At 42.5% G+C, this 27,649-nt stretch overlaps 1 protein-coding gene across 1 annotated transcript; it reads left to right on the top strand.

Annotated features, from left to right (window-relative positions):
* LOC107394045 (TLE family member 1, transcriptional corepressor) lies at positions 1 to 27,201 on the top strand. Its single transcript, XM_015972779.3, has 20 exons — positions 1 to 222; positions 401 to 501; positions 1,145 to 1,208; positions 1,836 to 1,880; positions 11,573 to 11,635; positions 11,735 to 11,839; positions 18,373 to 18,589; positions 18,848 to 18,864; positions 21,088 to 21,201; positions 21,299 to 21,352; positions 21,476 to 21,625; positions 21,713 to 21,851; positions 23,723 to 23,922; positions 24,795 to 24,871; positions 24,965 to 25,214; positions 25,294 to 25,541; positions 25,873 to 26,020; positions 26,112 to 26,262; positions 26,556 to 26,632; positions 26,911 to 27,201. Exons 1-20 carry the CDS (start codon positions 199 to 201, stop codon positions 27,016 to 27,018), a joined length of 2,352 nt encoding a protein of 783 aa, XP_015828265.1. The 5' UTR covers positions 1 to 198; the 3' UTR covers positions 27,019 to 27,201.
* The last annotated feature ends 448 nt before the right edge of the window (positions 27,202 to 27,649 follow it).

Raw genomic sequence — 27,649 nt, 5'->3', positions numbered from 1 at the left:
GTCGGGGCATTCCCGTTAAACGCTTGGTGAGCCCGCAAACTGCAAGGCTTGAATTTAACATTCAGTTGGTACTCTAATAAAAGAAAAGGCGGATGGATACGTGTCCGTGAGGAGCTTCACACACCCCAGTGCTTATTCGATCCCTCGTTATCTGGGATTCAGGAAGGACACGCGGCATCCTCGCTGAGATAGGCAACGATGTTCCCCCAGGGGCGACACCCGGTAAGTTTCTTCCTGTTTTAGTTGTTTTTCATCCTCCTCCGCGGTTCCCTTCTGATACCCGAGCTCTACAATCACAGAGTCAAGTTTTTAGACTTGAAGTGAAGCTCTGAACTTTTAAAAACTAATATCAGGCTCCACTTGGCATCGTGGTGTTGATAATCCTGTGTGTTTGTGTTAGACGCCCCATCAGGCTCCGGGCCAGCCCTTCAAGTTCACCATCCCAGAGTCACTGGACCGCATAAAGGAGGAGTTCCAGTTCCTCCAGGCACAGTACCACAGGTGGAACAAACACACACACATACACACACACACACACACGTCTGTCTACCCATCAACATCAAACCTCAGTGTAACCACAGTCGTCACCCTCTCCCACACTAAAAACCCCAGGTCTGAGCTCAGACTAACCCATAAACCTGGATTATGTTCACATAAAAGCATGCAGCAGGCACCATTTTTAACATTTACACTGCGGTAGGTCCAAGTCTTAGTGATGGGTGAGAGCCAAAGCAAAGAGTCATGTGGGCTCAGGGTTTTATGAATTAGTCGCTGTTTTTCCCCTCCACTGTTGGGCTTATTTTGCATACTTATTCTGTTTTGTGGAAGCTCTACCCACTTTTATTTAATTGCGTTTTCAGTGCAAGTTGGCGTAGTTGGCGTAATGATGGGTGAAAGCCACTGGCTCTCAGACTAATAAATCTGCATACTGCATTGAACACACTCATCACGTCACTGCAAGAATTTGTGATTCTAGTTGTGTTTGCAATCATCCATATGGGTGCTCCAAAGAGAATTGGTGTTTTAAGACAAGAGACAGTTGTTATGTGCTTACTTTAAATATAGGGCAAATAAAACCGAACTTGTTAAGCTTTCAAAAAGTTTTATTTTTCCTCTAAACAGTGCACTGCTTTATATTTTGCAGCCTGAAACTGGAGTGTGAGAAGCTGGCCAGTGAAAAGACCGAGATGCAGAGACACTATGTCATGGTAAGATCCTTTCGCTGCGATGCCTCACATGACATGCTGCAGGAAGGCCACTGAGGTGCCCTTGGGGAAGATCATGTTGTTCCATTTCCAGATGTGTAAAAGATTTTCATGGAGTTTACCTGAACAAGGGGAAGTCCTATTTAAGTTAAAATAAAACAATAACTTGAAAGTAACACCTGCTTTTTGTGTAAAAATGATCTTTTCCTTACTCAGACACAACAAAAAGTGAGATTAGACTGCTTCGTTTTTATCAGTTTAATGACGCTAGGGTGAAAAACGGCAATAAAAACTAAATGTAAGAACTACACAACATCCTAAATAAAAGCAAAACTGAGATCTCAAAAGACAACAGCAGCAGATTTGCATCACATAAACTTTCAGTTTTAACCTCAAAGTTTCAATATTTTTACGTAAGCTGAGTTAAAAGGAGGCGTGTTTAAGGCTTTTAATTCACTTTTGAGGCACTCTACCTCTAACGGAAAGTGACTCATTTGAATGGTGGGCTTTCTACAGGAAATGTGATTACTCCTGGGGCCTTTAAAGAGTGTTGCACAGTTTAAAAAAAACTAATTGTTGTGAAAATAAAAGATTTCTCTGACTAAGCTAACTGTGTGACTCTGTCCTCAGTACTACGAGATGTCATACGGGCTCAACATAGAAATGCACAAACAGGTATGGCTGCTTATCTGATCTGTACATCTCCCCTTTTCCACTTCCTCTTGGCAGGATTTTGATGTATTTAGCATGGGTGTGTGTGTACGTGCTCAAAAGTGTTTGTCTGTTAATTTGTTTGTGTGTGTGTGTGTGTGTGTGTGTGTGTGTGTGTGTGTGTGTGTGTGTGTGTGTGTTATTCTGCAGTGGATGTGTGTTTATTTGTGATCGATGGGGCTCTGTCTCCATTTTCCCAGTTAGGGCCGGCCAGCCGAGTCTAGAGGCAGAATGAATGGCTCTGTAGATTGATTGGTGCTGTCTAGGGGAGCGGTCTGCTTTATTACATTAGATGGGCCGGGCTGGGGAGGGCAGAGGAATCGATCAACGTGAGGCCAGCTGAGGAGATACAGTGTCGCTCCCCTTTTGTAGAAGCAGATGCAAACGTATGAGACGATGTAGCAAGGATACTTGTGTTTACAAACCAGACAGGGCATTCGTCCTAAACTCTAAATAATGTGTGCAAATGAGGCCATGGGTAATTTACTGCAGTTCATACAGCGTAATGCATGCACAAATACTGAAGGTTAAGCATGTTTATGCATGAGTGTACACAAATATATTTCTGACTGCAGGAGAAAACACTCACCTTCTTTTATTCACATTTCCCACAGGAGTAGTGCAGGGCTTAGAGCATTTACCAGTAATTACCACTGCTATCGACCAGTCAGACCAGAGGAAATTGGAGGTGGATTGGCTTGGCTACTTCACTGAAAGTAGAGGATGCATTTCTTTTTTTCTTTTTTTTTTAAACTCTTTTCCTTTAGTGTTGCTCTCACATTCTCTACCTCCTTTGCTGTTATTCTCTCTGTTTTACACCCCCAGGTTCTGTTCTTTTCTTTTAGGGCTGCACAATATATCGAAAAATTATCGTCATCGGGATAACAGGACGTGCGATAGGCCCATCGCAAAACACGTCAAAAACGGCGATAAATGTTTGGTTCAAACATTTCCATCCATGTCATACATCAACTTTTTGTAAACCAGCTCTGTTTTTTATGTGGAAGTATTATTTGACCAATCAAATGTAGTCCTTCTGATATGCGGCCAATCAGATGGGTCCGTTCACATAATACGCCCGCCCCTACGTAGACAGGATGGGTGGAACGCAACACCCGAACTGAGTTAGCGGCGCCGTTTCCTTGTTCGTCATGCTGGCTCAGAGCAACGAACACACTTTGTGCTGACGTTTCTGGAATCAGCGCTAGGGATGGGTACCTTTGACATTTGAATCGATCCGGTACTAATTCCCGGTACCTAGGAATCGATACCAGTACTTAACGGTACCAATTTTTGATACTTTTGAGTGTTTATTATTTTAATTCTCTTTTATAATTAAATATATATTTTTCTCAATATATAACCATATTTGATAAATATCACGATAAATAACATACAGCTGTTTGTATTTTAACATCGTCCTTGTAGTTTTATAAGCTGATAATTAAACTGAAGCAAACATCTTTACTGTGAACTAAATTTACTGTATATCTTCATTCCTTTTGCCGTCTTTTTTCATTTGATTTTTCCTACTGGGAAGTTAGAATTTCCGAGGAGAAAGCGAACGCACCATTAGCTGATAACAACGGTGGCAATGGAAGCTAACATATCAAGCTAACATTATCTTTAACAGTTTATTTAGCTGCTGGAGCAGATTAAAACGATGATGTCTCACACTTAGATCATTGTCGCTGGTTTCATCTTCACCCAATCACCTGTCGCATTTAGTAAAGTGAAGCCAAACTTTAGAGCGCGTTCATGTTCTAGTCGGAAATTCGGAGTTTCGAGGAGAAAGCGAACTCGCCATTAGCGAAATGGAAGCTAACATATCAAGCTAACGTTATCTTAAACATTTTATTTACCTACCGGAGCAGATTAAGATGAGGATGTCTCACTTAGATCGTTGTCTGTTGCTGGTTTCATCATCACCCAGTTACCCATCACATTTAGTGAAGTGGACCCAAGCTTTAGCGTGCGTTCTTTCTACCATGCTGCTCTGTTTACAACTCGCTCGCAGCGACCGATGACTTAACGCTCGTGCGCATGAGCAGCTGTCTAGGCAAGTTCTCGTTGTGAAGGACGGGTACCGAAACGAGGCACCGTTTGAAACGACGTGAATCGGTGCTCGGTCGGTACTATTTAATTCGGTCGGTAACTTAAAAAGTACCGAATTCGGTACCCATCCCTAAGCGCTGCTTTCAAACGTGAACGTGAGTCCGCTTGGTGTCGTTAAGCAGCTGATAATAACCGGGCTGACTCCTACACGTGCCGGTGAACCAACCCACCTTCATGTTGCTAGTGTTCCACCGGGTGGTGATGTTAGCCCCAGGCTCCGGTTAGCTTCCAGCTAAAAGGCTACAGCACTCTCCTCCCAGTCCCACCCTGCTAAAGAGGGCCTGGAAAAGTTCCCCCACACATCAATGTGATTTTTCATTTATGAGCTTTTATAACCTTGTTAATCAGGATAGTTGATTTGCTGCTGCACATAAACTGTCAGTCAGAAGCTCTGCTAGCTGGTTATCTTAAGAGGAGCTAGTTCAATTAGTTAGCTTGTTATCAGAATCATAGTTGCAGTTTCATCATCTGAGCTGCTTTTTAAGATCTAGGTAAACTTGTTCAATGTGGGGTTAAAAACAAACGTTTTCACATATTTTCCATGTAGATTTTTGCCAGTTCCTCTTCTGAAAGGTAGACAACTGTTTTTCTCTTTCCCTCAGAAAATCTTAATATTCTCCTAGTTTGGCCCAGCACAGTTCACTTCCCAATTACAGCAACAGCCTTATATCATAACCACATAAGTGGAGAAAATGCTCAGTAGCAATGAGAGAATTTGCTGTTGCATTTAAGTGATGTTAACTATTATTTAACATTTAAAGTAATTTTCTGATTTTTTAATTTATTCAAAAGACCCTGGTGAGGGATGTTTTTCTGTATTTGGAGCATCAGAAAAGTTTTATGGTGGAGGTGATGTTTTAAAGTCACTGAGGAACTGCATGCATGCAGTTTGTTGTTTTGCTGCTAATACAGTAGCAGGTGCAGCTGCATATTTTTGCCATAAAAATGTTATGTTATTCATGCATTAGTTTTTGTTTGCTTTGAACCCAGAGCAGACGTCACACGCCAGATGACATAACACTGCATACTTTAGTATTTGTTCATTTATCGCAAGTAATATCGATATCGCAATATTAAGCACTGTTATCGAATATCGCAGGTTTTCCTAATATCGTGCAGCCCTATTTTCTTTCATCGCTTCCTCTCTCTCCAGTCCTTTTTTATTCTGGTTTTCACCCAGACCCCAAGCTGCCTCCTCCTCTTTCTTTGTTTTTCCTTGACTCCTCTTTCTTTCTACGTCCATGTGAAGCTGCTGTTCTTTCATTGTGAAGGAGATGCAGCTCTTCCTATTGTTCACACACATGTAAACACACACACACACACTAAAGCTTCAGGGGAGGTCATTAGCTTGGGGCTGCAGTTGTCAGAGCAACAAGCTTCTGTGGGCGGGTGGTACGGGCATACAGACTAACAACCCACCTCCTGCTGGGGATGCATGAAAATGTGTGTTGTGCGTTCGTGTGTGTGTGTGTGTGTGTGTGTGTGTGTATGTGTTGTGTTGTGTTGCAATAATGCTCCAATTATATGTGTAATAGGAAGCCTGTTCATCTAATGGACATTTTGTTTGTATGCTTGAAACTTTTTCTATATTCTATATTGGGGCGACGGTGGTTCAGGAGCTAAGTGCTCGCCTCGTAATCGGAAGGTTGCAGGTTCGAGCCCCGCTCAGTCTGTCGCTGTGTCCTTGGGCAAGACACTTAACCCACGTTGCCTGCTGGTGGTTGTCTGAGGGACCGGTGGCGCCAGTGCTCGGCAGCCTCGCCTCTGTCAGTGCGCCCCAGGGCAGCTGTGGCTACATCATAGCTCATCTCCACCTGTGTGTGAATGGGTGAATGACTGATTGTGTTGTAAAGCGCCTTGAGGGGTTCCATGACTCTAGAAGGCGCTATATCAAATACAGGCCATTTTACCATTCTCAACTTAGAAACATGAAAGCTTCTGTGAAAAATTTCCATTGTTGTTTTTCCAGAATTGCAGTAAAATATTTATTTATTTTCCCTTTAAGAATCTCTCAGAAGAGTTTGTGATGAAGCCTCACATGATGTTTGCAACTTTGAGTGTGTTTGGCTTTGTGTAGTAAATTTGATTAGCAAGGATAACCTAATAGTAGCTGGTCAAACTATTCTCTGACAGCATAATCACTTAACCTTTACACAAATCTAATTATTGGCTTACAGCAGGATCCTATAATGGATGAACATGTATGGTCTGCCTGAAATAGAACTTTATTTAAAGATCTCTTTGCATAAGTTGGGTATGCTCACGCTTAGCAGGACGCGCCTACCTCATCGTTTTAATTAAGTCAATGTATCAGTTTATTTTATATGGTACACCTAGACTAGTTAGACAGTTTTCAGCTTCTCTTCCACAGAACATCAATGTCAAAGATGTGTGACCTCACTAAACCAGACCAAACAGTGTCTACCCTCTCATACTCTAGTCTATTATTTGTCCATTTATGCATTAATTACAGTGAATAATTTCTGTTAGGAGTCATTTTGACAATGTTAGTGGATTACATTTATTTAGTGCTTTTTAAGGCACTCAAACCACTTTCCATTATTCATACACTCACACATTCACACAGGGCATTTTCAGCTTGTTCGACCATAAAGTTGGTATTTTCTGACCCATAATGGAGTCCCAACACCAACTTCGAGAACCACATATCTGAATAGCACTGAGAACATTACCAACATAAATACAGCCCCACACAGATCTATTGAATGTTCCAATCCCATTTTTTGAGCCATTTGATTTTCAGTATCTCCTGATACAGAGTCCTAATCTGAAACTTCAGCAATGCATTCAAATAAGAAAAAGAGAACACTTCAAAATTATTTATTTATTATAATTATTTATGTATTTCTTGTTCTCTGTACTCATGTATTTCCCTCAGTTTATCTGCTAAAGAATATCACTCGTTCAGAAAGTACGCAGAGGAGAAACATGATCCTATTACAAATATATTTAAAAGCTGTTTCTTGCTCTTATTTCTAATAGTTAAACAATGTGCGGCTGTACTGAATGATTCATATACCTGCGACAGGGCAGGCACGTCACTGCCAGCAGGCTCGCTCTTTTCTTCTAAACACCTGTAGAGCTCTGTCTGTAAAGGGTGATGACGTGTCCACCTATCCATCTTCTGAACCCGCTTAGTCCACATAGGGTCGCGGGGGGGCTGGTGCCTATCTCCAGCAGTCAACGGGCAAGTAGGCGGGGTACACCCTGGACAGAGAGCCAGTCCATCGCAGGGCAACACAGAGACACACTGGACAAACAACCATGCACACACACACTCACACCTAAGGACAATTTAGACATACCAATCAACCTAACAGTCATGCTTTTGGACTGTGGGAGGAAGCCGGAGTACCCGGAGAGAACCCCGGAGAACATGCAAACTCCATGCAGAAAGATCTCAGGCCGGGAAGCGAACCCAGGACCTTCTTGCTGCAAGGCAACAGCTCTAACCACTATGCCACTGTGCAGCCGTGATGACGTGTCATCAAGTGTAATAAATATACTGCTATCTTGGTTGTGACTTTTTAATTTTTTTAATTTTTTTTTTTCCTGTCGTAGGCAATTATTTTTTGTTTTAATGAATATGATCATTGTTGGCTGGCTGCATGTCTTTCAGTGAGCTGACCAGGGTTTGTTGTAAAGGTGGCGTATCAGATTTGTAGTGTTAAATGCAGCTCTGTGTTTTCCACCACCTTAAAGTCCCAATTTGCACACATTACACATAGCTGTTGTGCTGCCTTCACTGTCCGGTTTAAAACACGTCCAAACTGGAGGCATATCCACTTTTCTAAGATGAAACGCTAGCTCTACGTTAGTCTGCTGGCTAACAGCTACGTGTTATGTTTGAATCCCTCGTCGTACATTGTGTGACGTGTTGGTGTTGTTCTCCATGCAACAACCAATATTAGTATAAAGGAACATGTTCAAGTTAAAACAAAGCCAATTGCCATTTGAAAATCTGTCTCAGGATGAATTTAAAAGGTCATGCTCGTTGTTTTATAAGGTTATGTCCAATAGTTTCCACCCAATTCAGAGAGTCCTTATATGTAAACGGTTTGTTTTCATTACAGATTATACAGATCTCCATAACTAGAGAAATATAAAACCAGTCTGCAGGTGAAAGCACTGAAATTAATTCAGATGTGCAAATTAAAATGCTAACATTTTATAAGAATCAGTTCTTGTAGATTAAAATAAAATAGACTGCATTTGTCATGTTTTGGGTATGATGGCTGCAAACTACATACACAAAACATAAAGACACAACACAGTTTTATTGTTGTACCCAAATGCTCTTTGTTTAGTTGATAAATGTCCAAATATACATGCTGTTCTTGATACAAAGACAGGCGTGGATGCTTTTCTTTTGATGTGGAATCAAGAGTCCATTCTCTATTTGAAAAGTTGTTAAAGTGCATTATCACATTAAAAATGCTATTGTTTTACTTTAGTGTATTTTAAACAGGTGTAATTGTTTAGACTGTTGAAGTAATCTTTCTTGCCATTTGTAATGGGTCCAGCCTGTAACAGACTGGAGAAGAAACCCCATTTCTGATTTCTGACAACATAAAAGCAAGTTGTGACAGAAGCAAAGCAGATTGCAGGGTGTCGGTTGAAGAAGGTGGAGAAGATCAGCTGTTTTGATAAGGCTCCATCGCACCCATCTGAGAGAAAAGTATCTGCTAATCTAATATACCGAACCACTCCTCCATAAGGCCTTTCACTATAAACATTTATGTTTATGTTTATTCATTTAGCATATGCTTTTATCCAAAGCGACTTACAGTGTATAACCTATAGGGCATGTTGTGATCTGTGGGGCAAACCGGAGTACCCGGAGGAAACCCACGCAGGCATGGGGAGAACACGCAACTCCAAGCAGAAAGGCTGCAGCCGAGTTTCGAACCTGCAACCTTCGCGCTGCAAGGCAACAGTGCTAACAATTGCGCCACCATGCAGCCCATAATTTAATAGAATAAATTAGAGGTAATTTTATTATGGCCTCCTTTTTCTGTGCTTGTATTTAGTTTTGTGCTTGTAAAAGCATCAAGTTGCTTATTACTTAAAAACTGTATAAACTTATTTTTGAATTGCACTTGAGATTACTTAAATGATCTTCTGGTTTTTTTTTCCTATCGTCCAACCAAAGGTTTTGTGAGGTTTCTGTAATATTTGCCTGTAATGCAACTCGGGCCACCCCAGTGATGATGAAGCTTAAACTGTGTCTTGCTAATGAATTACCTCCTGTAGTTTTTACCCACCTAACTCCCCTTCTTCTAAGAAGTGTCATTTTTAATCTCGTCAAGGATTATGTTTTTATTTACTTTCAGGTATTTGCCACATTACGTACGAGGCTAAGCAGTTACATGTTTGCTTCAAGACTTCTAGAAAACACACTAGGTCTTGTTTAAGCTTGCTCAAGTACATAATCGGCTGACCCGTAGCGGGGTCGGCTCTCTGGTGAACTGCCAGTTGTATGTGTGTCAGAGCTTTTCTGTTGGCGCTCGTATGTTTCAGCTTAAGAGTTAAGCTCCTCTTCGTTTTTTCTGGAATCGTCAAACCCATTAAAACAGTTAAATAATTCAGAGACCTAGATTGGCGTTTTTAAAGGACTGGAAATATCCCTGCAACTATTTGATTGGTTGGAACGTATTCATGATTTTCAGAGCTGAATCAAACTGATATGTTGTGGCAGATAAATAATAATAATAATAATACATCAAACTTATGTAGCACTTTTAGGACACTATTTCATGCACTCTCACATTCACACACTGCCAGTGATGGTAAGCTTCTACGTAGCCACAGCCGCCGAGGCGGTCTGACAGAAGCGAGGCTGCCATTTGGTGTCGTTGACCCCTCTGACCACCACCAACATGGGCAAGTTGGGTGAAGTGTCTTGCCCAAGGACACAACAGCAAAATACCCCTGGTGGGAGCTGGAATCTAACCCATGGCCCTCCGATCATGAGGCACACCGCTCTACCTCCTGAGCTACTGCTGCCGCCTCTTTGTGACTCTTTGACGGTTCAGCAACTTTCTTTAGCTTTTTTTTATTGTTTGGAATTGAATTTGATATTAAACTTCCATCTCTAGTGCTCATAACTTTCTTAATTTTTGTAGTTTGTTCTACATGTCGAGGGTAAATGTCAGCATGTTACATTAGTACAACAAAGTCTTTAATATTCTAGAGTGGTAAAGTGATTAAGCTAAACTGACTTCTTGTCCAGAACATCACAAGTAACTTGACTGACATCGGGAATCCATTCTGGGTTTCTGAATACTGGATGGTTGGTGGATGTGTTTTTTTCTGGACTTTTAGGATAAGTTTGTTGAATAGTTTTGTTTGAAAGTGTTTACTTTTGGCATATCAAACATTCATGTCTGTGAGCTGATAAAATAATATGTAGAAGTTAAATCATGTAAAAAAAAACGCACAATCATGAGGACCCATCTAGTTCTTATTTCAGTTAACTGGTTAAACAACATTTCAAAATGATTTCAGTCCTAAAGTTTTAAATGTAATTTCCAACCATTTCAATATTTTCTTTGTTGATTAATGTTGCTTGTTTTGATTTGAGGCCATTAGGGTCTGGATCGATTCGGTCAGAATGATCCTCCTGGCCCCCGGGTCATGTTTCTATGATTGTACCAAACTAAATCAGTCCGCTGGAACACTGTATCCTTAAAAAACGTTTTGCTTTGAGAAACTTTTCAATGCTGTTGTGTTGCTTCATGTAAAATACTTTTACAGAATTAATACATTCACAAGGTGGTTCTCATTCAGCATGTTTTTGTGTTTCTATTTATGCTGAAGGGTTGGTTTATGTTGAGCCTTTCCTTCGTTTGATGGCTCCTCCGATTCTCTCCTCATGCGGGACTTTGCATCTTTTTTGATTGGATGATGTGTAACTCAAGATTCTTTATCTGATTTGATGCCACCAAGGGGGTATCTGGTTTCAGCCAATTGTAGCCACCTCGGGGGGGTTAGGGGGGCAGGCGGATGTGTTGGCATGGATACGAGGGGAGAGCAAATGAAGTTAGTCGTTGATTAGATTATATTGAAGTGCTGATGGGAAGGAGGACAAGAACACACAGGACAGAGGCAGAGTTAGAGAAAATCGAAAAGAAAAAAGACGAGAGCTTGTTGAAAATGAGAGCGAAATCATATTTTACCGAGTGCTAGAAATGACCTCACATTGAATCCGTGTGCAAAAGAGAGTGGAAGAGTTTTGTTGTTGTGTCATCATCTGATATTTTGTGTGTGTGTGTGTGTGTGTGTGTGTGTGTGTGTGTGTGTGTGTGTGTGTGTGTGTGTGTGTGTGTGTGTGTGTGTGTGTGTGTGTGTGTGTGTGTGTGTGTGTGTGTGTGTGTGTGTGTGTGTGTGTGTGTGTGTGTGTGTGTGTGGCTTGTATTACTTTATTGGTGTAACTGAACAGCTGTCATTTGTAAATGGATGCAATTATGTTATTAGCAACTGAGTCTCTTTTTATCTCTCTGTGTCTCTTTTGTCATCAGACTGAGATTGCCAAGAGACTAAACACCATCTGTGCACAAGTCATTCCCTTCCTCTCACAGGAGGTAAGTGTGTGTGTGTGTGTGTGTGTGAGACACACACTGTTTTCTGTCCTGACAAATCTGTGTCTCATGCATGGTTCTGTATGTCTGCCTGCTTTCCAGCATCAGCAGCAGGTGGTTCAAGCTGTGGAGCGAGCCAAACAGGTGACCATGGCAGAGCTTAATGCTGTCATCGGGGTACGTGGACTGCCAGGTCTTCCACCTACGGTGCATATTTTTATCTCATTGTTTTAAATGCTTACACTAATTCTCAATTCTCAGTGTTTGTTTCAGTGCCTCGTGCTTTTCCCTCCTTTGATCTGGTGTGGAATTGGAAGCTGTTATTGTGGTTTTGATGGCTTTTGTTGCTAGATTTGAAAGTTCCCAGTTTGCTAATAGGATTCCAACAATGGTCTAATAGAAAGAATACAATTATATTGTATTTTTTTCAGAAACCTTTAAATGGAGTTTAGCTAATTTCAATATTGGCAGTTGAAAATGGCAAGATCCGTCACTAAAATAGACACAAATAATAAGACTGGAGTAAAAACCTTAAAAATAGAATATTAACACATATGAAAAAAATCCCTGCATAAAAATTGCAGTTAAATAAAATATAAAGTAGCTGCTACAACAAACGAAGGCTGGGTTGATATGTGGCGTTGTCTACAGGGTTTACAAATTTGCATAAGTACTCTGCACAAATACTTACTCTTTTTAACTCCGTATCTTAATGTTTACTCTTTAAGTCAGTCTTCCTCTGCTTGATCTCTTAAAATCTGTAGAAATTTCACTTAAGTTGTTTTGAGACTCTTACAATGCACAATCAAAAAACATTATGACCATTTTCTGTTCTTCAGTCTTGTATAAAGAAACAGGAGATGAAATGAAAGGACATATATCTGTTTATTTTTGTTTAACTGAAGTTTAATGATCTGCCCAGCTAATTGGCTTCAAGCTGTTTAATCATAGAACAGGTATCAAACTAGATACCTGCGCTACACAGCATCAGACTACGGTGGTGATATTTATTCACCACAAGAAAGAGCTTTTAGGAGTGGGAGCTGATCTTTTGGTGGTGATGACTCTTGAGGTGGGATTTGACAATAATATCGACCCTTACAAAAGGGTGTGTGTGTGTGGGTGTGTGTGTGTGGAGGGGTGTGAGTTTAGGTTTAAAAGAAATGTGGGAAAGATGGAGGGGGTATTTGTGGTTTTAGTGGGATCAGAGTGTAGTTGGCTTAGATGTGGGGTGGGCTTGTTAGTTGGTGTGGACTGATGGGGGTCTGTTTTTTTGTGTAATGGGGTGAGAGGTGGATTTGGCAGTTGCTTTTTGGTCTTAATTGCAGGATTTTTGTGTTTGTAATGGGGGGGTCACGTCGTTGCCCTCGCACCCCGCCATCTCCCCTCATCTCCCACGCCAGCCTGTCATTCACCCCGTTTGTGAGTTAAATGAGTGTAATGAAGCATGTTGCCCTGCCTCTACACACACACACACACACACACACACACACACACACACACACACACACACACACACACACACACACACACCATCCAATGACAAAACTGGGCTCCTCTTGTCTGCACCAATGCTTCCCCTCCATTTACTCCCGTCGGGGGTGCTTTTTGTGTAACTTTGTGTACGTAATTGTGCGTTAGTGTGAAGCAGAGCGTGCATTTCTGTTATCCTCAGAAAACAACATGCAGGCAGCAGTAGGTTAGTTGACTGAGAGTGTTTTTGCCTGCCTTGTTTATCTCCACTCTGCACATACATGTTAGTGCACTCAAGTGTGATGTGTGGGTGTGTTTGTGTTTCATTTTTTGGCATGCATGCCAACTGTTAAAATCGTGCATCAGGCAGCTGTGGGGGCTAGAAGACTGTTTAGTTGTTATGCTCTCATTCACTGGGGTGGAGGTAGGGAGTGAAGGATGGATAGAGAGGAAAAAAGAAGGTGGAAGCTCAGGGGGTGGGGTGGGTTAGTCAATTAGGTGAGATAAAAGTCGGTTTGACCTTCAGCACTCCTCCCACCCCTGCTGAGTCGCCTCCTGTAGCCCCATCCCCCCAAAATTCCTCCTCCCCTTCTCGTGGCGAATCAGTGAGCTTGGATTCCCGCGGCTGCTGTCTGAGGAGGCAATAATGATGTTTTGGAACACAAAGACATTTCACGCTCAGACGAGCGCCTGATTTGGTGTGAAAGAGAGCGGGGCTGCCAGCCAAACTTGCCCTCCCTTTCTGTCTTCCTGACCCTCTTTTCTCCTTCCCTTCTCTCCTCCTTCCTCAGCCGCCTCACTCCCTCACAAGACCTGACAGTGCAAGCAGCAGCTGGGACTCTTGACTATCTACCCTCTTTTTCCTTCTCCGTCATTCTTCCTTTTCATCTTCATCTCCCTCCCCCTCCTCTTCTCATCCACATCCTCAGGCTTTGGGCTGTGATCCCAGCTGTCAGTATTGTTCAGTGTTTGGTCAAAGAGAGAGGAGTCTCTTTCTCTTTCTCTCTCTCTCTCTCTCTCTCTCTCTCTCTCTCTCTCTCTCTCTCTCTCTCTCTCTCTCTCTCTCTCTCTCTCTCTCTCTCTCTCTCTCTCCTCTCTCTCTGTGTGTGTGTGTGTGTGTGTGTGTGTGTGTGTGTGTGTGTGTGTGTGTGTGTGTGTGTGTGTGTGTGTGTGTGTGCGTGCCTGCGTGTGCACGCACGTATGCAGCAGTGTGGGGTAGATGTGTGCAGCAGCTTGTTGAGGTGGTGTAAACCTCAGACATCATGGATACCATCCCATCTGTTTATGGCTTTAATGGGGCCTGCATTGATTGGGTTACAAAGTGTTTTTGGCTCATGACTCAGTTTCATTTTTAGACACATTTTTGAGTTCGGGACATAAATGATTTCCACATTTATGCAGCTATGGAGGGGTTGTTAAGGCTCCAGTCAGGTCATCAGTATTGTGTCAGCATCATGCGGACTGCTGGTCAGTTAAAGACTGAATATATGATGAATTGGGGATTGATTTCTTGCTTGAGGTAGTTTGTGTTTTTAGTTCAGCAGACTGTAATTATGTCACATAATTACTAAAGTTTTCATTCTTCATTAACAACATTATTGTTATTATTATTGTTATTGAACAACAACCATGTTCTCAATGAACCCAAAAAACTCATTAATATCAAAGCTGAATGTTAATGGAAGTAGTTTTTAGTTTGTTTCTAGTTTGAGCTATTTTAGGGGGATATCTGTGTGTGCAGGTGACTATTACTGTGCATAATTATTAGGCAACTTAACAAAAAACAAATATATACCATTTCAATTATTTATTTTTACCAGTGAAACCAGTATAACATCTCCACATTCCCAAATATACATTTCTGACATTCAAAAACAATACAAAAACAAATCAGCGACCAATATAGCCACCTTTCTTTGCAAGGACACTCAAAAGCCTGCCATCCATGGATTCTGTCAGTGTTTTGATCTGTTCACCATCAACATTGCGTGCAGCAGCAACCACAGCCTCCCAGACACTGTTCAGAGAGGTGTACTGTTTTCCCTCCTTGTAAATCTCACAGGTTCTCAATGGGGTTCAGATCAGGTGAACAAGGAGGCCATGTCATTAGTTTTTCTTCTTTTATACCCTTTCTTGTCAGCCACGCTGTGGAGTACTTGGACGCGTGTGATGGAGCATTGTCCTGCATGAAAATCATGTTTTTCTTGAAGGATGCAGACTTCTTCCTTTACCACTGCTTGAAGAAGGTGTCTTCCAGAAACTGGCAGTAGGACTGGGAGTTGAACTTGACTCCATCCTCAACCCGAAAAGGCCCCACAAGCTCATCTTTGATGATACCAGCCCAAACCAGTACCCCACCTCCACCTTGCTGGCGTCTGAGTCGGACTGGAGCTCTCTGCCCTTTGCCAATCCAGCCACGGGCCCATCCATCTGGCCCATCAAGACTCACTCTCATTTCATCAGTCCATAAAACCTTAGAAAAATCAGTTTTGAGATATTTCTTGGCCCAGTCTTGACGTTTCAGCTTGTGTGTCTTGTTCAGTGGTGGTCGTCTTTCAGCCTTTCTTACCTTGGCCATGTCTCTGAGTATTGCACACCTTGTGCTTTTGGGCACTCCAGTGATGTACGCTTGACTTTTCTCAGTTCATGGGCAGTTATTTTGCATCTTGGTTTGTCCACAATCTTCTTGCGACCCTGTTGACTATTTTGAATGAAACGCTTGATTGTTCGATGATCACACTTCAGAAGCTTTGCAATTTTAAGACTGCTGCTTCCCTCTGCAAGATATCTCACTATTTTTTACTTTTCTGAGCCTGTCAAGTCCTTCTTTTGACCCATTTTGCCAAAGGAAAGGAAGTTGCCTAATAATTATGCACACCTGGTATAGGGTGTTGATGTCATTGTCATGAAGAGGATGATGTGGACAAAATAGTTATTTGCCTAATAATTCTGCACTCCCTGTATAAGGAACCCAGCAAATTGCATCAAGTCACTGACTAGTGTCAGTGACTTTACAGCAGTCCTCATACTAAGCAAGCATTTAGCGACAGTGGAGAGGAAAACTCCCTTTTAACAGGAAGAAACCTCCAGAGTATCCTGGCTCAGTATAAGCAGCCATCCACCACGACTCACTGGGGATGGTGAAGACAGAGCAGACCACACACACACACACGCATGCACGCACCAAGTAATGTTTCTATGGTTATATTGTGATTTCTTAGTAAATATTCTATTTGGCTAGAGATAAACTTAATTGTATTTATCCTAGTGGATCTATAATTAAACGGATAAACTAGTAGTAGCACATCCAACGTCAAGGAAAGCAAAAAGTTATTATCAGGAGAGGGAGAATGATTAAGTGGTTAGCAGCAGTGTGCTAGACGATGGCCCCCTCCATGAGGCCACCACAGCTCAGCAGAACATCATTGTAGCTTCTTCTGGGGAGAAAAACACTTTGAGAGAAAATAAAGTTAACAGCTGAAATTGCAGAAAATAGTACAGTTAAAGAGCAGATTGTAGAAGAAAGCAGTAGAGTGTGAAAAGTGGTCAGTGTATCCTCTAGCAGTCTAAGCCTATAGCAGCATAACTATAGAGATAACTGGATAATCTGTCCTATTTAGATGGAGGCATGTTGGAGGCAGGGCAAGGGAGAGCCGTCTTTACCGACTGTACACTCCACCTCCCTCTACTCCCCCGCTTGTCCAGATTTAGGCTAACATCAGATTTTAACCATAGACCCTATCAAATAAAAGTGTTTTAAGCCTATTCTTAAAAGTAGACAAGGTGTCTGCCTCACGGACTAAAGCTGGGAGCTGGTTCCACAAGAGAGGAACCTGATGACTAAAAGATCTGCCTCCCATCCTATTTTTAGATATTCTGGGAACCACCAGTAAACCTGCAGTCTGAGAGCGAAGTGCTCGGTTAGGAACACATGGAACAATCAGATCACTGATGTATGATGGAGCTTGATTATTAAGAGCTTTATATGTGAGAAGAAGGATCTTAAAATCTATTCTGAATTTAACAGGTAGCCAATGTAGGGAAGCTAAGACAGGAGAGATATGATTTCTCTTTTTAATTGTCATCAGAACTCTAGCTACAGCATTTTGGACAAGCTGGAGAATTTTAACTACATTCTGTGGACTTCCTGAGAGTAATGAATTACAGTAATCCAGTCTTGATGTAATAAATGCATGAACTAGTTTTTCAGCATCACTCCTGGAAAGGATGCTTCTAATCTTAGCAATTTTCCGAAGGTGGAAAAAGGAAATCCTACAAGCCTGTATAACGTGGGATTTGAAAGACATGTCCTGGTCGAAGATAACACCAAGGTTCCTTGCTTTGTTCTCGGAGATTAATTTAATGCCATTCAGGTCAGGTGATTGAATTAAGCAATTTCCTTTTCTGGAGTTCTGGTCCAAAGATGAGAACTTCAGTCTTGTCTTGATTTAAAAGCAAAAAGTTTTGAGTCATCCAACTTTTTATGTCTTCAAGACAAGCCTGTAATCTACCCAACCGATTAGGTTCATCAGGGTTAATGGATAAATATAACTGAGTATTGTCAGCATAACAGTGGAAGTTTATCCCATGCCGTCTAATGATTTTACCAATTGGGAGCATATATATAGTAAAAAGAATTGGTCCAAGCACTGAACCCTGTGGTACTCCACAAGTAACCCTGGAGTATGAAGAAGATTTGTCATGTACATTTACAAAATGAAATCTGTCAGACAGGTAGGATTTAAACCAGCCTAGCGCTGTCCCTTTGATCCCTACAACATGTTCAAGTCTTTCTAAAAGAACATTGTGATCTACTGTGTCAAAGGCAGCACTGAGATCTAACAAGATTAGAACAGACACAAGATTCTTATCTGAGGCCATGAGAATATTATTTGTAACTCTCACTAATGCAGTTTCAGTGCTGTGATACTCTCTAAAACCAGACTGAAATTCCTCAAACAGAGCATTAGTGTTTAAATGCTCACATACTTGGATGGCCACTATTTTCTCAAGGACTTTGGATAAAAATGGATGGTTAGATATTGGTCTGTAATTCATTGGGTCATCTGGATCATTAGCAAAGAAAATAACTAAATTTTTACTTTATTATATTGACATAATTAAGCAGGAATATATTTGCAATAGTTAAGATGTTATGACAGTGTTGGCCTTGTAAACCAAGTGATTGCAATCTTTGTCCTGCAGCATCCTTGACTTTTTTCCCCCAACTAATCGCCTTTATCTTCATGTATTTTTTTTGGGGGTAGCAGCAACATCTAGCTCATAACCACGGTGGAGCCCCTGTTCCCCTTATGCCTCATCCTGCTGGCCTCCACCCATCCCAGTTAGGAGGTTCAGCTGGTCTCCTTGCTCTGTCAGCTCTTGGTGCTGTTCCTCCTCACCTGGCTGGAAAAGAAGGTACTGACAAAAAACCTCACCTCAGTGGACCAGACTCCCACCCTGCAGGACCTGAACACCTCAGAGGTAAAGAAAGGTCACCTTCACTTCAGCTCATTTAACTCTACTTTAAATAAACAATTGGTTTTGTTTACCTACAGACATTTGTGCTGCAAATTATATGTGTGAAAGCCAAAGTCTAGGAATTTCTGAGTGTGAAGTAGAACTTGTTTGTTAGAAAGACACACAACTCTTTCTCTTTCTGTTGTTTATTTTCTGTTCTGATCTGGTGAACATCCAACCCTGTGACTACAACCACATGCATGTTTTTTCCACTGGCAACAGAGCGAGAGCCTGGCACGGTGAGTACTTCCTCTTTCTGCAGCGATGCTTTCTGCTCTGACCAGCAGCTCTGTTTATTTTCTTCTTCATCTTTAGTGGATTGACCAGCTTTGTGATGTAAGATAAATTTGTCTCTGTTCAGTTAATTTATATTTTTGGATTAGTGACATCTACAGAACTCCTGATAAAATGTGAATCGCTTGATTGTCTCACTTGTTATTTAAATAAAGTTACAAGTTGCAGCACATTTTTACACAAAAAATAATGCATACATGTAGACGTGTCCTTTTTAGTCAGTCTTTTTCATTTTAATTGTATTTCTTAGATATCCAGCTCTTTTCCTCCCGCAATGACCCAGTTTTCAGAGATCAATAAAATTCATCTCGCCCCGTCATTAGGAAAGAAAAGCACCTCGTAGTTTCCAACAGTGTTTCACACCCAAAGAACTTTCATCCTGTGTGTGTGTGTGTGTGTGTGTGTGTGTGTGTGTGTGTGTGTGTGTGTGTGTGTGTGTGTGTGTGTGTGTGTGTGTGTGTGTGTGTGTGTGTGTGTGTGTGTGTGTGTGTGTGTGTGTATATGTACAGTCTATGGTTTTAAGCGACCTCTCGGGTAGGGATTTGGCCTGCTTGTTTAGTTCTGCCCCAAATCTGCTGTGAACTGTTAGGTTTCATTTTCTCCTCAAAGTGAGCTTACACACACACACACACACACACACACACACACACACACACACACACACACACACACACACACACACACACACACACACACACACATGCGCGCGCGCGCTAGTGCTCATGCATGCAGTCCTGCAGCCCTAGCCTGCATTGTTGTGTCTATTTAACACCTCAGTGAGCATATTACCCCCTCCCCCTTAAAGACTCTCATTGTGTTTAATATCACTGCTGCTGAGAGAGGGTGTGTGTGTGTGTGTGTGGGGGGGGGGGGGGGTCGCTTGGGAAAGGGTGGGAGTGAGGGAGCAGCAGTCATATGACACTGAGCTGTATGTGTGTGTGTGTTTGAGACACCATGCTGAAAATGAACAGGGGGCAACGACAGCATGGAGGTGGGGGTGCTTATGTTTTGCGGGTCAGTGCTTCTGCTCTCAGCTCACTAAAACCTTTCAATAAAAGGGGAGGAGGAGGTGAAGAGGGCTGGGGAGAGGGAGGGCGGCTGAAGGAAGGGGCCTTGGCAGTCCTCCCTCTCCTTTGCTCCCCCTCTTGTCTCATGTCAACCTTTCTTTTCCTCCATACTCTCACACTCTCTTTCCATCTTCCCTCCTCTAATCTAATCTCCCCCCTTTCCTCCTTTTTTTCTCACCCCTTCCTCCCTACCCATCTCTCCTAGTTGATTCCCCTTCATTTACCCTTTCCCCCTCAAAGTGCTCTCTCTCTTTCTCTCTCTCTCCCCATATGTGTGCATGTGTATGTTGGATGCACATTTCATTGACAGGCTGAAACTATAATGGACTCAACATGAGGCCTTAATCCATTAACAATAGGATCCTTTGGTCAGGAGGCCAGCAAATCCTATTCTGTGTGCGTGTGCGTGCGTGCGTGCGTGCGTGCGTGTGTGTGTGTGTGTGTGTGTGTGTGTGTGTGTCTGTCTGAGAGAGGGAGAGACAGAGTCAGTGTGTGCATTCATGCACCTTTACAAGCATGTGTGTAGTCTTGGGACACAGAGGGACACTGGAATGTTATGCAAGTAATACACAATCTCTTACACACTCAGTAGTACACACATGCTTTCACAGTCAATTACACACACACACGCACACACACACACACACACACACACACACACACACACACACACACACACACACACACACACACACACACACACACACACACTGGAGCTTGTCAGAGCCAGGAGAGGGAGCACTGATAGATTTTGAGAGCCACTTAATGTAATCATCAGCTTCAGAGGCATGTGTTTGTGTTTGACTCTGACTGGCTTTGGTCAAGTGAGAAAAGAGGCTGCTGTAAGTGTTAGCGCTGCTAAATACATGCTGAACTGTTAACCCATATGTGAGCAAGGGTCTGTTTTTCTAACCTGCTCCACACACAGCTGAGGAGCTCTTGTAATTATTGATCTGGTGGTTGAGCAAACTCATGGACAACGTACACTCAGCAAAATGCAATCAAATGTATAAGTGCCCCATTATGAAATGGTTTTCTTTTGTCTACTAATCTGTTCCTTCTCCTCTTTTCTTGCTACAACACTCATCTCTCCTTCTACAGAGTAACTCGCTGTTACCGGAAAGTCTCAGGAACTTTGATAAGCGACGCAATGGTCCCGACCTCACAAACGACACCAAGAAACGCAAAGTGGACGACAAAGACTCTAGCCACTATGTACGATATAGTTCTTAGTTTTATTTTTCCTTTTTTCCCCTTCCAAATACTAATATTTAAATGTGAACGTGTCTTTTGTGGTTTAATTGACTTTTAGGACAGTGATGGAGAAAAAAGTGATGATAACCTGGTGGTGGACGTGTCAAATGAGGTCAGTGTCTAATAATGGCTGGATTCTTTGAATGCTATCTTTTCTGAAGGTGGTATGACTTAATTTCTCTGTAATCTTGCAGTTTTGTTGTCAGGTCATTCACGTTGTTTATTTACCCACCAGGACGCAGCCTCCCCCCGGGGGACACCTCTTGCCTCCCCTAGAGAAAATGGCTTGGATAAAGCACGTCTCCTGAAGAAGGACCCCTGTAGTCCAGCGTCTACTGCCTCATCAGCCAGCTCCTCCTCTCTCAAATCCAAAGAGATGACCATGGTAGAAATCCGTCTCAGCCTATAGTCGGACAGATCCATTAAAATATTTAATAGTGACACAATGCTTGTGAATTTTTCTGTGTGGCAGCGAGAAAAGGCAGGTACACCAGGTCTAAAGTCAAGCACCCCCACACCTAGAGGTGACTCCACCCCTGGTCCAAGCTCCACACCTGGAATCCGACCCAGTCTATCAAAACCCCCATCTATGGAGATACCACATCCGCCCAGTATGTCTATACACGAGCTTAACATGGCTATATTTTTGGGTGGGGAATTAGAAATAATTCAATAATTTTGTTTGTACACTTTGTGAAATGTCTTTGTTTAAACAATGTAAACTGACATAAACTGGTCTTAAGAACTTGTTTTTACACATCCATGGAAAAAAAAATCAACATACTCAATATTAAAGAAACAGGGTATCTGCGGGTCCTTAAAAAGTCTTAAAAAGTCTTAAAAAGTCTTAAATTTGCTTTTCAAAATTTAAGGCCTCAAAAATCCTTAAAAATGACAAATAATCCTTAAATACAGTTTCCAAAGGTCTTAAATTCCCAAAGGTCCACTAAACAAGATTCTTTTATTTCAATAAAAATTTTGTGAATTTCTAGTTAGTGTTCAGGATTTTTTGTGTACGATGTTGGCGTAAGCGGAACCGTACACATTCAGTTGGTTGTGAAAGGGGGCTATTTTTAGATGAGCACATTAGCTGGTTAAGCTAGTGGGAGCTTGCGCCTTGGGGAAGTTTTATGGTAACTGGATGGCTAATCCCACGTTTGCGATGTGGTTAGCACCGGTTCCAGGAAATAGCTGGAAGTTATAGCTTAAATTTATTTAATTTTAAAAATAGCTTAAATTTGGTCAAAGTGGCCTTAAAAAAGGTCTTAAAAAGTCTTAAATTTGGCTCCTTTAAACCTGCAGATACCCTGAAGGAACCTTTCTTGTAATTTCTGCTGTTTTCTTGTAATTTCTGCTGTTTGTTTAGAAATGTGCTTGAAAGGCATACTGTGCAACTTTTTCATATTTTTTAAATCAGTTTCTTGAGCAAGTATGTTCAAAAATGACCCTGTACAAGGTCAATGAAATGTCCCTCAGACACCACCGCCCCCTGTAGCCAGAATATCACACTCGCAACTTTAGAGAGCTGGTCCAGTCTCTGTTAAGCCTGATTCATGCTTCTCCATCAGCTCCGCAAGGGACAAACACGTATGGATTGCCGGAAGCGTTTTGCTCTCATACTTCTCCGTCTCCTGGGGAGTGTTACAAAGCAATTCCCCACCAGGACAACAGAGGGCGTAGCGCTCTTCTGTGGTATGCTGTCATGTATCCGGTCTAAGATAGTGTGTTTATATTGTGTGTTTTTGTATATAAGAGACGTTTTAACACGGGCAAATTTGTCTCTCATCCTCCTCCACCTGTTCATGCGCTCGCCACCTCTAAACTCACATTTCCTGTCATTTCCGTCCACAAATAAAACGCTTGCTGCGCATCTTTTCACTCCTCCAGTCACGGGGGAATTAAACGTTCATATTTTTAGAGTTTTTTCGCGAGGTATTCTTCAAGCTTCTCCGTGTCTGCCGCTAGTTATCCTCGGCTCTCTTTATGTTTTTGAGGGCGCAATGGCGGCGGTGTAGATGACAGCGGCGTCTTGACCAATCACAAGCTTGCGTTCTCCGTCTCGACTGACGGATGTTTAGAAAAGAGAGCTCGACTCTGTCCGTCCTTGCAGAGCTCTCGATTAGGCCCGCAAGGATGTTGCATGTCTCCGCACCGACGCAGACGGAGAAGCATGAGTCAGGCTTTAGTTTTAATAAAGTTCCAGCACGTTTCCTGCATGTTTGGATCATGAACACCGATGATTTGTTTAATTTATTGATGAATCACTCCTGACATTAAGGAAGGCTGAGGAGACATAGCAGCTGTTTGATTAAGGTGTTAAAAAGACAAACGCACAGCGAGGAAATAAGTTTCACTCTTGGTTTTACTAACGGACACTAGGGGGTGCTAAAAGCAAGTCCAAACTGCCTAGTCTCCCTTTCACATATCTTTGACCACAGAGAGAATCCTAAGGATTAGCGATAACTCCTCTCTCCTCTTTCAGCTGCAGGTTTGAGAACTCCTCTGGCGGTTCCAGGTCCGTATCCAGGTGCGTTTGGGATGTTGCCCCACGCAGCAGGGATGAACGGGGAGCTTGCTGGAGCAGCTGGAGCTGCAGCTTATGCTGCTGGATTGCACAACATGTCACCTCAGATGAGCGCTGCAGCTGCAGTCGCGGTGGCTGCGTATGGGCGTTCTCCTATGGTGAGTCATCATTCAGCAAGACCCTTTTTTTAAACTCGACTCTTTAAATATTGTTCTTATGATTCTACTTTACTTAATCCTTGATTTGTGCAACAGTCTTAATGCGAGAATGCTTAAGTAATCTTCATCTCGTCTAAGATTTTATTCCTCCTGTTGCACCTGTCCCCTGATGAAATATTCAGTAGGATGGAGATTTTCTTTCTTCCTGCTTCTGATTTTTTTGTTACTTTTAGATTCTGACAGCTGGAACGGTTTCACCTTCCAGACGTGCAAATTAAAATCACTTGTCACGTCCCGATTAAACGCAGGTGTCGTCCACACGTCAGGGAGTTCACTCACTCTGTGTATTTGTTTTGTTCTACTTCAGTAAATTTACTTTGCCAGGTCTAATTTCAACATGGAGACAAAAACATTCAACTCCCAAGTCTGGATGTTTAGGGGTTCAAACACTGACTGTCTTATATTGCAAAGTGTTTAAAGTGTCAACAGTTGCTCCACAGTGTTGCTCCATTCCTTGTGACGATATTTAAATGGCGTGCTGCTAGTGAGCATTACGTTCAATCACCTTATCACTCTTGGCTGTGTTTGCTAAGTGTTCATTATGCTGTTTAAATAGGTTTAAGAGACTCACAGCTGTGTCTGGGCACCAATTGATGGCACCTCAGGTTGTGTACTCAGCCGCTGTGTGTGTGTGTGTGTGTGTGTGTGTGAGGAGGTGGTAGTGTGAGCACTGAGAGCTCTGCCTGTGTTTGCTTTGTGCTGAAAGGTGTTTGTGCTTCGTTCCACTGGTTAATATTGACCTGTGTGCTTTCTTCCATTTCCCATGAGCTCATATTTGCTCTGTACTCAGAAATATGTCTTCCCTCCTGAAGGTTGGTTTTGATCCTCATCCTCACATGCGAGTTCCTGGCATGCCCCCCAGTCTTACAGGAATCCCAGGTGGAAAGCCGTAAGTGTTGAAGTTTTTGAACATTTCTTTTTTGTACTTTTCCTCCTCCTTGAATTTCTCTGTTTTTCCTCCCCTTCCTCTTTGCGTCATCAGAGCCTACTCCTTCCACGTGGCGGCGGATGGACAGATGCAGCCTGTTCCGTTCCCTCCCGATGCGTTAGTGGGACCAGGAATACCCCGTCACGCTCGTCAGATCAACACTCTGAACCACGGAGAGGTGGTGTGTGCTGTCACCATCAGTAACCCCACCCGACACGTTTACACCGGTGGAAAGGGTTGTGTCAAAGTCTGGGACATTAGTCACCCTGGAAACAAGAGCCCCGTGTCCCAGCTCGACTGTTTGGTGAGTACAGGCCCTACAGAAGTAGAAAACGTTTGTCGTTAAGAGCTGAAAAGTATCTTCTCTGTGCTCATCATTTTAGAACCGTGACAACTACATCCGCTCATGTCGACTCCTCCCTGACGGTCGAACGCTTATAGTGGGCGGTGAGGCGAGCACGCTGTCCATCTGGGACTTGGCCACGCCCACTCCCAGGATTAAAGCAGAGCTAACGTCGTCAGCACCAGCATGCTACGCTCTGGCCATCAGCCCGGACTCTAAGGTCTGCTTCTCGTGCTGCAGCGACGGAAACATTGCAGTGTGGGATTTACACAACCAGACACTAGTTAGGTAAGAAGATACACGCGTGTGTTTAGTCAACAGGAACACCAGCGTGTGGGATGTGTTCCCGTGTTCAGTGTCAGTTTTTATAAATAAGAATTATTAGGTTGTTGCCATCAGGAATGACCCCAAACAAAAAGTCCCAGTCGAGCTTTTGTTTGTACAAGTGTGACACAAAGAGACAAAACATTGAATTATTTTACTACAACATTGTCAACTGATTTCAAATCATTCCAGCTGTGATACCCGCTAGCCACCCGTGTAACCTGGAGTTTTGTTTTGTCTTTGTTTGGACTCCTCCTCTTTTATTTTACCAAGAAACTGTCTGTGTATTTTGCAGGCAATTTCAGGGCCACACAGATGGAGCCAGCTGCATCGATATCTCCAATGATGGCACCAAGCTGTGGACCGGAGGCCTGGATAACACGGTTCGCTCCTGGGATCTGAGGGAGGGACGGCAGCTGCAGCAGCATGACTTTACATCACAGGTGCACACTCGTGTTGGCACTTTAACGTCTTCCTTGTTACCAAACCCAAAAAGCCATTCAGCGTAGCTAAAACTTTCTCCCCTCCGTTCAGATCTTCTCGCTCGGCTACTGTCCTACCGGAGAATGGCTTGCAGTTGGAATGGAGAGCAGCAACGTTGAGGTTCTTCATGTCACCAAGCCTGACAAGTACCAGCTGCACCTTCATGAGAGTTGTGTTCTCTCTTTGCAGTTTGCTTACTGTGGTGAGGATGTCTCCATACCAACATATGAGCTGCTTGTCTGATTCGCCTCCAGCTAACTCTAGGATAGGTGTCGTTAGAAAACAAACTGAGAGGATTAAGGGAATTAGTTAGATTTGAGCTGAAATTTGGCTGTGGATGTTTTTCTTTTAGGTCAAGAATTCCCAACCCTTATGTTTTATTTCAGCCAAAAATTATTCTTTCAACCCCCAGATCCAGGTTTCTAAGGATTTATTTGAGTTCATGTTCATCTGATTTCTTCCAGTGTTTGTATGATTTTTTTTTTTTCTATGCAGGCAAATGGTTTGTGAGTACAGGGAAGGACAACCTACTGAATGCATGGAGAACGCCTTACGGAGCCAGTATTTTCCAGGTTGGAATACATTGTTTCTCTTTATAGTCAAATAAAGTTTGTGCTGTATAAAACCGCAGCATTGTTAAACACTTCCTGCCATGATGTTGACAGTCACAGGATTATAAGGAGTCAGGATAGTGAACAGTTAGGATGAATTTGTGGTTGTGCAGTTAGTTTTAATCATGCGTGAGGAACAGTTGTACCAACACTCCAGTTAAAACTAAAAGATTTCTAAGAGATGAGTTCAACACACAAACTAACTTTTTTCCCTTTTTCTTCGATTGCTTCCTCCTCAGTCTAAAGAATCATCTTCGGTTCTAAGCTGCGACATATCTGTGGACGACAAGTACATAGTGACTGGTTCAGGGGACAAGAAGGCCACTGTTTATGAGGTCATCTACTGAAAAGATGGAAAGAAACAAGGATCTCTTCTGAAAAACAACTTCATATATTTCTTTTCACATAAAGCCAGAAATCCCAGACAATCCAGGTTCCTAATGGAACGTTTGTTTTTGTTCCACCTGCTGAAGAGACTCATAAAGAAGAGGACAAATGTCTTATTTGAGTGTTGGGCCTGTGAACGTTGCTGGGAATCTTCTGCTTCTGGTTGTGGTGGACCAGTCAGGGTTAAGAGACCAAAGGTGACATTACAGAACTTCGAGTGTAAAAAACGAAGCAGAGATAAAAATGCTGTATTTAAAAAATAGAAAGAAGAAGAAAGTTTTTGATTCCCTGGTACACCTTCACACTCTTGTCCTAACGAGGACTCCTGTCCTCACGGACTGTGCTGTCCACCCACATGCTTGGCTTCACCACCTCAAACACCGCAGTGTCCAATGGCACGCTGACCTGTCTGACATCACACCGCTGTAAACAGTGATGAGTTCATTCTCACCCATTTTAGAGATTGAAAAGTGTAAAAGGTGACCTTTTGTTCTTTTACCTGAGAGTGTCCGACTGTAAAAGTGCTCCAAAAGGCTAAATGTGCTCGCTTATATAAAGCACCTTCTTCTAATCCTAGTTGAGAGAACAATT

Source organism: Nothobranchius furzeri, chromosome 17, assembly GCF_043380555.1.
Source record: "Nothobranchius furzeri strain GRZ-AD chromosome 17, NfurGRZ-RIMD1, whole genome shotgun sequence".
Taxonomy (NCBI): domain Eukaryota; kingdom Metazoa; phylum Chordata; class Actinopteri; order Cyprinodontiformes; family Nothobranchiidae; genus Nothobranchius; species Nothobranchius furzeri.
Note: the sequence above shows the minus strand (reverse complement) of the source record. Positions and strands in the feature narration are given on the sequence as shown.